Consider the following 10,725-nt stretch of genomic DNA (forward strand, 5'->3'; position numbering starts at 1 on the left):
CAGAATAGTCCCAATTTTGAAGAAAGAAACAAAATCATGAGGCTATACAAAGAACTATCTAGTGAAATCAGACTTAAAAACCAAAAGAAAAACCTACCCTATTGTCTGAAAAGAGGAGGGAAGGGAGAGAGGAGGTACATAATAAGGACAAATAAAAATTACGTACACGTATTGCCAGGAAAAGTAGAACTAAGATTTAGGTGAGATTTTGACAAACACCACAAAAACTCAAGAAAACCAAAAAGGATTTTAAAAGCTATCTTTGGTACAAGAAGAAAAATGTTTTCTATACTATTTCAAGAACAGGGTGGGATAGCAATAGATGCCAGAGAAAAAAGCAAAACTACCCTGCTCCTGTTTTGTGTTATACGAGGAGACTATTTAAGCTGGGAAGGGCAGAATAAACACTATTTAAAGAAAACTGCAACCAAGAGAATGAGAGTAAAGAGCCATTTTAAGGTTACTCACATCTCAAGTTCAGACCAGTCATATTTCAAAAATACCAATAGTCTGTAATGTGATTCTAGAACTATTGCTGGCAAACTCTGAGTCATAAAGGACAGGGGGAGAGGTGCCAGAAATCTGAAAACGGACAAGTCACCTTGAATTTTAATTAAAACAATCTTACTTCTAATCTAGTTACAAGGAACTAAAGGCAATACCAAATGCCAGCCCCATTCTAGAAGGGTCACTAAAGAGATGACGTACAAGAAGTGACAGCCACGGGCAGCCACCACTTAAAATCTAACTTCACTTCCTCTCTGGGTAAACTTAGAACACCGAGCCTCCAGACAGCACATCTGAGCTTCAGTAACCCCTCATGCCAACCTTAGATATGGCAGAGAAAGTCTCTATTAAACTTGAGGAAAAGGAACTTAGAATGGTAAGAAACTAACATGCCAAAAGAAAAAAAGGTATGCTAAGGTTCAAAAAATTATAGGCATGCAAACAATAAGAAAAACCTGCGTCTAGTTGCATAAGTTTATGTGGGAAATGAGAAAAACTGTCCACCTTGAGATGAGCCAACAGAAAGCCTACTGGGGCCTCAGGGTCAGCAAGTCCTGTCGCAGCAGTCCAAACTGACAGCCGAGACTCGGATGGGCCGAAGCTCCGCACGTGAGACCACAGCTAACCAAGGCCCTTCCGGGAGCAGTGCCAAGACACTTAAGAAACCCAAGCGATACCCTCGTACATGAGAGGACGTGGGGATGCTGAGCCAGGTGGGCTGTTTAAACACAAGAGGAGAGCTGTAAGGAGAGTGGGATCTGGGGACTCTTGCCCTGGGAGCAGAGTTGAGGAGGGATTTCCACGTGGTGCTGTCTCGAGCAGCTGGGGGAAGGAGGAGAGTCTCAAACTTTTTACCTGTGGAAAATACTGAGCTGCTATAAATCATTACATGAAAAGGGGGCTTCTGGGTTTAAAAAGATTTGAAAAGCAGCGTTACACAATTTCTTTAGATCTCTCTAAATGTTATGTAACAATTTAATGAAAATCATCATATAGAAAATTTATACTTAAAACTCCACACGAATACTAAATATTAATTACTGCTACTCATGGGCTATCCGTATTCTATTGACAGGGAGATTGAGTTACAACCAGTAAACCACTTGTCCAAAGCCAGAGAGATGAGGAAGCAGGGCGTGCCCCTTCTACCAGGAGAAAAGGGGGTGGGGGGAGAATCCACGAGCAGGAAGGAGACTAGTGGGGACAGGCGACGCCTAGCACCACAATGGTACAGAGTCGCCCACTTGTAACTCCTGAATTCACGGACCAAAGCAACAAAGCAGTAGAGGAGCACGCGTGAAAGAAGGAAGAGTGGAGGGTAGCAGGTGACCCAAAGAGCTGTCCCACATCCAGCTTGCAGCTTAGTAACAGAAACAGGCCTAAAATCCAGGGTTCTCCTCACGCGCCCTTCCCACCCAGTCTCTTAAAGAGAACAAACTGCCCCCTTATCCCTCACCCCCCCCCCTTCTCACTGACCCTTGTTTTAAACCACTGCTAGAACACCCTTCCTCAATTCGGTGTCCAGGAGTCACTGCCTACAGGACACCTGGCTACTTCTCTGCGCCTGACCATCATCCCCACCCCGTACCTGAAGACAACTCGTGCTGCTCAACCTACTAATGCTACCTGAACCACACAGATGACTGCAGATGACTTAACTGCCATTCTCTTGCTGGAACAGATGTGTTCTCACAATTATCTGTGGAAACGGAGCTAAGGCAGCTGTGAGCAGAGGAGCCAGGAAACCGAGGCTCAAGGCCAGGCTCCTTCACTCACCAGCCGTGACCTTGGGCAACTCACCGTGGGGCACAATAAGTCACATACAGGCGAAAGCACTCTGAACACAAGACATTGCTATGTGACGGGTCAATTATCCACAAATAACTTCATAAACATAAGTTCCAGTTAGCCCACAGGTAAAGATATCAAACTCTAATTAACGCCTCAATTTAAAACTCAACACCATGTAATTAGAACTGGCAGAAGGAAACAAAAGCCAAACACGTCAATCATGGGCACTCCCTTACCAACCGCGTCAATCATGGGCGCTCCCTTACCGACCGCGTCAATCATGGGCGCTCCCTTACCGGTTTGTTAATGCTGGCTCCTGCTTGGATCAACCAGACGAGGCACTGAGGATGTCCCCCAAAAGCGGCGATGTGGGCTGGGGTCTGTGCGTAACGGGTGGTGGAGACATCCAGTGTGGCTCCAGCTCTCACTAACTGTATTAAGCACTCCAACTTGGAGAACAGCAGGAGGGGGATGAAACAGGCATACACGTCAGTATACTATTAAACGTTACACAGATAATCTAAATTCTGTAATGGAGATGAGTGGCATTTCTTGTTAAACTTTTTTTCTGTTTAAGAAAACAAAGTTAAGTCATTCCTTCCCAGTATCATACAAATTTTAAAAGCCTTATTTAAAAGAACATTTTCCCTCGTCCTTGTAAAACAAAGTTGGTACACAGGAATAGAAAGTCGAAACAACTGACACTCTACAAGTTTAAATATTTTGTTTTTCCTACAACTGAAAAAGCCCAAATCAATATAATACTGTAAATCAACTATACCTCCGTGTTTAAAAAAGCCAAAGTCAGAAAAGACTAGATTGCATATTCGCAGACTTTTGTCAGAACTAAGCTTTGCCACTTGCACGCTCTAGTCTAAAGAAGAAAACCGTTAAAGTGATTGGTCGGTAAACCCTTCCCGGGCAAAGACAATTTTCTGCAGCCTGCACTGGCCGCACTGGCTGAATACGATTGAGGCCCAGCTCCAGATCAGCTCCTTAGGGAAAAGATGTGTGGAGCCAGGGAGAGGGCAGCGCTTTGGCTTTTCATACTGTTTGTACAGACCGCTCCCTCCCATCGAAGATAAAAAGGCCCAGAGCACAGGTGAGCTGTGCCCCTAGCAGGTGACTAAAACAAAAAGGCACAGGAGTCAGGACAGGACTGTGCAGCCAGGCATCGGTACCATACTAGCTTCTGGAAGAACCAGCACACTCAACAAATATTTAGCAAGTGCCTCCCGTGTGCCAAGCACGGCGGGAGAAGGCCTGCTGTCCTCAAAGGTTTACACTGCTCTGCCCAGCATGTCCTCAGGGTCCCGTTTCCCTCCCAAAGCACAATGCAGCTGGAGAAAAAGCTCTTACTGCCAACAATTCTCCTCCTGAGAACAGACCTCAAGCGAAGAACAGCTACACTCGGGTCTCACCCCGTGTCTCTTATCCTCTTTCAGCAATTTAAGCCTTTCTCTGTAAAGGACAGATCACTGCCATCAACGTTTGTGAGATGAACGCTCACAGTTGGTGGTACACTGATTTTTAAAACATGACCTGTCCTCCAGGAGTCTGAATCTGAGGGTAATGGCTGATAAAGAGGTACCACTTTGGTATATTTTTATCTATCGCCTTTATCAATGTACTGAGCGAAAAATGACGGCCAATCCTAGTGATAAGGCGAGCAGGTCTCAAGCCCAACAAAAATGAAACAAGGATGAAAATCGCTTGGTATGCCAGAAGCGGTTAGTCTTAACATCAACCGAGAGCTCCCTGGACTTAAAATTTGTTACCTGTGGGTTGGATGTGGAAAACCCGGTTTGGAATTCTGTACAGATACCGTTCAGTGCGACAGCTGGTAAAGGCAAGGCGTGATCAGAGCTCCTGAATAACGTTCAGTCCTCCGGGAGCGGGCAAGCCTCATAAAGAGGTGAGGACCCTTGTGCAGAGCTGGCACGTCGCTGGGAACGCGGCCTGAGGGCTGGGAGGGGTTCACAGCGCGGAACGCTCGCTCGGCTGGCTGTCGCCCAGGCTGAGCACAGCGAACGCGTCCAGGCCCACAAACGGAGGGAAGCTGTGGGCAGGGTGCAGGGGCACAGGACCGGGAGCCTGCGCTCAGCCTTTTCGCACAGACCGAACGATACTTTCTGCGGCCCCTTCTGTATCCAAGACTCTCCGCTCACTGCGATTAACGACAACTGAACACCCTGAAGCAAAGGCCTCTGGGTGCAGCTTCTGGTCTCCGGGGTTCACCTACCGCTTGCCTTCTACGGAAGCAGAGACTCCGTGAATTCTCACCGTAAGATACACAGGCGTGAAACCGACCGCTCTAAGCGCTCTCGGCTACTGTGAATCCCGGAGATGCCCGAAGCAGCCTCGGACTGGGACACAGTCTAAGTAACCACTTGTCACGAGGCCGACGCATTTCACAGGACGTACCGGATGGTCCTACTGGGCGTCCTTCTCACCCAGGGTTGGGAGGATCGGAATCCCGGGGGGACCCGTGCCTCTGCCTCTTACGGGGGCGCCTGTCCCCAGGACACACAGGCACAGGCGATGCTGGGAAGCAACGCTCTGAGCGTTACCTGCAGCTCACTGTAACAGTGCACACGGCGCCCTCGGCGGGGAGACCACCCCTCGGCCCGGGGAGGCCTGCGTTCAAGGGCAGGGGCGAAGGGCGGCAAGGAGGGCGCCTTCCGCCTTGCGCGTCGAGGCTGCTTCCCCGAGGGCGCTCGCTCCCGGCGCCGGGTACCGAGGGGAGCAGCGCTGCGGGGCGCGCCGCGGGCTGTCGCCCAGCCCCTCACCGCGGCCGTCGCGACTCCCTCGCACTCCCTTCGCTGACGTAAACCCGGCTTCACTTCGCGAGCGCGCTCAGCCCCTGCGTCGCCGCACCTCGAGCAAAGCGAAGCGGCCGCGTCAGGCGCAAAAAGGTAACTAACCACAACACAACCATTTCACCCCAAGACGGGAACACGTCTCACCACCATCCTGCCTGTGTCTCCGCAAAAGCGTGTCCTGACTTCAACCCAACCCCATCCTGTCAGGGCGAAGGCCCCGAACGGGGGTCTCCACGTCTTCGTCACGAAAGCCACCCTGGACAACAGCACCGTGCACCTCCCTCTGCGGCCACCGCTCCCAGCGAACAACCCCCTTTACCGCACGGATGAGGAAAACGCCGCCGCAGCTCCTCAGAATTCAGAGCAGCACGCTGCCCTTCCAACCTCGTGACACTTCAAACACCACAGGTTCGCCTAAGCCGGGCGAGCCGAGTCCCCAGCGCACGGACGACATTCCACACGGAAGCCCCCAGCAGCTCGGTCCGAGCGTCACCTTGCCCCGACCCAGCCGTCGGGGGACGCCGACGGGCTGACCACGGAAACCCTCTAACGCGACCTTCGGGCCGCGGCGGCCTCACGCCCGGGCGTCCCCGTCGGAGGGGCGTCAGGAGGCCCCGCGGCCTTCCTCACAGAGGTTTTCCTCAGAGAGGCTCCGGACTCTCGCGCGCCGCCCCGCGGACCGCGTCTCCGCACCTCGACCCGAGCCGGCCGCCGCGGGAGGCCCGGCCCTCGGCACCGCCGGCGGCGAGGAGCCCTCACCCGCCCGGGCGGCGCCTCCGGGAAGCCGCCGGCGTTCGAAGCTCACGCCGCCGCACATGCGCCCCGGGCCCCTCCGGGCGCCGCCGCCGCCGCCGCCGCCGCCGCCGCCGGGCCCTCTTCCGCCCGCGCTCCCGGCACTCCCCGCGCGCCCCTCTGGGCCCAGACCGTCCGCGCCGCCGCACATGCGCCCCGGCCCCTCGGGGCGCCTTGGCGGCCGACCCAGCTGGCGCCCCGCGTTCCCGACACGCCCCGCGCCCCCCACGCCTCGGCCCCCGCCTTCTCCGACACCCCACGGCAAAACCGCGGAAGATGGCGCCTTAAAGCGCCCGCGCCCACCTTGCCGAAGTGCGCGGCCCAGTGCACGGGCGTCCAGCCGTAGAAGGAGTCCTCGGCGGCCAGGTGGGCGCGTGGCGTGTGCTGCAGCAGCGAGCAGAGCGCGGCCAGGTCCCCGTCGCGGCAGGCGCGGTGCAGCGGGAAGCGGAGCGACAGCAGCTCCTCGCTGGAGAAGCCCGCCTCCACGCCCGCGCCCGCTCCCGCCGCCGACATGGTCCGTCACCGGAGAGCGCGGGCTGGCGAGTAGAGAAGACACGCCAGTCAGGACCCGAGAGGCCGCCGCCGCCGTCCGAGCACAAAGGAGCGAGGGCAGCACCGCCGCCGCGTCCCGCCGGCTGCCGAGCAGAGCGCGCACAGGGGCGGGGCGGGGCGGGGCCTGCGGCGCCAGGACTGGGGCTGGCGCCGGGAGACGCCGGGCCAGGAGGCGGGGCCTGGGCCGTCGGGGGCGGAGACCGGGGGCCGTGGGGCGGGGCCTACTCCTGGAGCGACGGGGAGGGGCGGGGTAAGGCGGGGTGTAGGGCAGGGGACTGTGCCAGGCCGTTCCCGGTGCCCTGCAGGCGGCGTGGGCCCTGCGCCGCGCCTCCTGTCCAGACCCCAGGCCCGACAGTGTCCCGATCCCCCTTGATAAAAAGCTCCGGGAGGCGCAGGTTTGGGGTTTGGGCCCGGCCCTCTGAGGTTGTGGCGGCGCAGCTCCAATTCGCTCAATTAATCAGGCGGGGCGTCTGCGGGGACCTGAGGGCAGTTCCCGCGCTTTCTGTCCTGCTTGTCTGGCGAGGTGGGCTGCACGTTTTCGAGAACCCATGGCAAAAACACTGAGAAACATGGCAGCATGCAAGGAAATACTAAATTCTCTTTCAATGATCGAGGATCACAGATTTTTTTTTAAGGTATTCTTTTCTGATTATCAGTAATTTCACTGTCAAGGGATAACCACTATTAACGTTTATGGCTATTTCCTTACAGTACTTTTGTAACCTTATGGTCTGTTTCACTTGTATTTATTCGTTTTCCTTGTGTATATTGCTTTCCTTTTTTCTTCTGCAAAATTCTAAATCACTGTAATTCAGCTTTAAGTAGGTAACCAGATGTCTGGGAAGATATCGATGCATACGGTAGCACATTGCAGCATTGGTTAATAAAACAAGAAATTAGAAACCTAACGCCTAGCAAAGGGAAATTGTTAATTTATGGTATAAATATGCAACACGGTCATCTACTCATCACACAACAAATGTGGGTTGAGTACAATAGTGGATGAAACACTGGGAAATGTTCCAGACACAGCAAAGGAGAAAACGTAGCGGGTATCTCACCTTAGTGAGCAAGTACTCATGGATGGGAAGTGTGAACGAGACTTAGAATCTGTCTCCCATCAGTTAGATGAGGCAAGAAAGAAAATTTCAGTAATTCGAGCTATACTTTTTTGTTTGGACCAAAAAGGTAGAAGTATGCTATAAACCCATTTCGAGCTTGGTCCACTCCAGAATTCAATTATTTTTCTTTGTAAACACCATGATGCTTTTAATCTAATTATCTCTTTAAGAGGTATACCTGGGACTTCCCTGGTGGCGCAGTGGTTAAGAATCTGCCTGCCAATGCGGGGGACACGGGCCCGAGCCCTGGTCGGGGAAGATCCCACATGCCGCAGAGCAACTAAGCCCCTGCACCACAATTACTGAAGCCTGCGCACCCTAGAGCCCGTGTGCCGCAACTACTGAGCCCGCGTGCTGCAACTACTGAAGCCCGCGCACCTACAGCCCACGCTTGGCAAGGAGAAGGCACCGCAATGAGAAGCCCGCACACTGCAACGAAGGGTAGCCCCTGCTCGCCAAAACTATAGAGAAAGCCCGCACACGGCAACGAAGACCCAAAGCAGCCAAAAAAAATTTTTTTCAAATAATAAAATAATAAATAAAATTAAAAAAAAAAAAGATATATACCTGGGCGATGACTTCCACCCTTCCTAGGAAAGAGGCAGCCCATTTTGCAGAAGGACATAAGCACACCTTGTCATCCATAATAATGAGAGGGGAGTAATATTCCTTACCCTACCTTCTGTGAATGATGAAGCCGAGGCAGAGATAGGCCAAGGAACTTGCTCAGGGACAAGCTGCCTGCCTGTGGCAGAGCTTAGAATAATATCCAGACCAGTTTCCAACCCACAGTTAGACTTTTTTTAACCTTGAGATTTATTTTGCATAAAGAGTCCTAAGGTCTCAGAAAACAAAGCAGGTTACAGTGATAGGGTGCTTAGAGTTCATCCTTCCTCAGCTAAGATGACTTTCCAGTTGCTCAGGGCTACTCGGACCATATACATATTGAAGTAGCTATCTAGAAATAGATTAATATGATGATGGACCTCTAAAATATGCTGCATGGTAATTGTGGGTATGAGAATGATAAAGGGCAGTCTAGGGAGTACTGCTACAGTCAACAGTCCAATTGCTTGGTCCCAGGTTTTGCCCAACTCTTATAATTATCACTAATTACAGATTTTCTTTAGGACTGTTGTTTTTAAAGAGCTCTAGGGAAAAAGAGTGCCTTCATGACTCACATCCTTTGTTTCTTATTAGATAAAGCAACCATAAATAAATGACAAAGATTCTCTCCTTGACCGAGCTCTACTCAGGATCCCCTGAGTTTCAATGAGGCCTCAACTTTTGGACTTGAGTCTTCATCTCAGCATTGTCCAATTCTAGCAAGAATCCTGCCAAGTTGGTTTGGCTAGAATCCCCTGGCCCCCATCTCTGCTAACCCTCCAAATCTAGTTGGGTTCTTCGCCCTCCCACCACCCCCAGATGACCGCTCACCCTGGCTTGCCTTCAGCCAGAGTCCTCTTAGGTCGGTTTAGCCAGAACCCCGGATGTTTAGTTGACCCTAATGGCTCCTCTTAATAACTCTCCATCCACTGACACCCACCCTGCTCCTTGGCTGTGAGTTCCCACTTGCCCGTGTGGCATTCAGAGTTCAGTCTGAGCTCTTTCCTCTACTGCAAGAAAAAAACAAGGTCTCACCAGTCCCACTGCAGGGGTCCCAACACCCATATGAGGCCCCCTCTTGGATCAAGTCCGCCTTTCCATGCTTTAACAAGTGTCTCTGAATAATGTCGTCTTTAACAGCGTGAAATAATTTTTTTCTTTAACGTAAGCAAACTTGGGTATTTGAAGATATGATTCAAATACATGATGGAAAAGAGAAAGATTCAAAACTCAATATATGTATTAGAAACAAAACCCAACTCAAGCCTGCCTTTATGATTGGCATTGTGTTTTCCAAAAAAGGATTGTGTGGTGAGGAATTGCTCACGTGGGCAGCACTCAGTGGAAGGAAGCTCCCGTGAGAAATGCACAGAGGGGTCCACACACTTGGTAGATGGCGGCGGGACTCTTCTGAGCGTGGGGAGGAGGGTCCACTCTGATGGTGCCCTCAGCCTGGCCTAAAAGCGGGACCAGAGCCCAACTGTTCTGTTCTCTCTGCTGCCCCTTCTCCCCGCCCCTACATCTCCCACCACGCCGCCGAATCCATCTGCGAAGAAGGCAAATCTGCTTAAAATTGGACGTAAGAGTCTGGGTCCACTTGGGCTACCGTCAAAAGTACTGCAGACCAGATGGCTCAAACAACAGAAACGTGTTTCTCACAGCTCTGGAGGTCCGTGATCAGGGGGCCAGCTCTGTGGGTTCTGGGGAGGCCTGTCCTCCTGGTTCACAGTTGCCTTCTCTTGTCCTCACGCTGTGGACAGGGGGGCCCGTTAAACCCTCAGTGCAAATTTGCTGAGTGGTGATGTGAAATGCAGGCTAGACTCAGATCCGTTGGCCACTGCTTTTCAGAAAGAGACACGCCCTGGACCAGGGATCTTGGCCATAACCAACTTTAAGTTTCTGGAATCCTACTGCTTGTCCTGTCTTACTTATATCTTGTTAGAAAAGTGATTAGCACAAACGTTCTTAAAATGAAATAGAAACAGAAGGTCTGCGCTCCCTTCAGAAGCAGACTGTGAAAGCGGAACCATGGGGACGGAGGGTGAAGGTTTGCAGAAGGGAAAGGAAACAGCGGGCTGGCCGGCCAGCGCCCAGAGATGGGGGCAGCCGGGTTGCGTTGCTGCTGAGCAGGGTCCTGCTGGCCGCTGAGGATGACCGCTCGCGCCTCCTGACCCCATGACCTTTAACTTGGCAACCACACAGGCTGTTAAAATGTCTTAGCTGATTCCTTCATTTCCCAGTGTTATCACTGGAGAGAAAAGCCCCAGTGAGTCATGGCTAATATTAAACGTGCCCGGCTGTCCCTGTGGACGGGGTTGGTGGCCCCCCCGTGGAGCAGGTTGGGAAGTCCCTGCGTGGCCACCCTGAGGCCGGCCTTCCAGGCAGAACCACAGCCTTTGGGCGGAAGCTGCTGACAGCTGCTCGCTGGACCAGACCCAGGCACCTGGTGCAATGGATGTTTGTCACGTCTTCCTCGCCCATCCTGACACTCCCACTGTTGAATTTATTCTTTAAGAATGTTCCAGAAACAAGAG

At 52.4% G+C, this 10,725-nt stretch overlaps 1 protein-coding gene across 2 annotated transcripts in view; it reads right to left on the reverse strand.

Moving 5' to 3' along the window:
* ANKRD10 (ankyrin repeat domain 10) overlaps positions 1-6,566 on the reverse strand; it is a 33,688-nt gene extending 27,122 nt beyond the window's left edge. For both annotated transcript variants that reach the window (XM_079903502.1, XM_079903501.1), the window contains exons 1-2: positions 6,216-6,566; positions 2,595-2,747 (exon numbers count right to left, since the gene is read on the reverse strand). In XM_079903502.1, the coding sequence (XP_079759628.1) occupies positions 2,595-2,747; positions 6,216-6,425 (363 nt within the window). In that variant the 5' untranslated portion in view covers positions 6,426-6,566. The remainder of the gene's footprint in view (positions 1-2,594; positions 2,748-6,215) is intronic.
* Between the last annotated feature and the right edge of the window lie 4,159 nt (positions 6,567-10,725).

Source organism: Stenella coeruleoalba, assembly GCF_951394435.1.
Source record: "Stenella coeruleoalba genome assembly, chromosome: 18".
In the NCBI taxonomy this organism is placed as follows: Eukaryota; Metazoa; Chordata; class Mammalia; order Artiodactyla; family Delphinidae; genus Stenella; species Stenella coeruleoalba.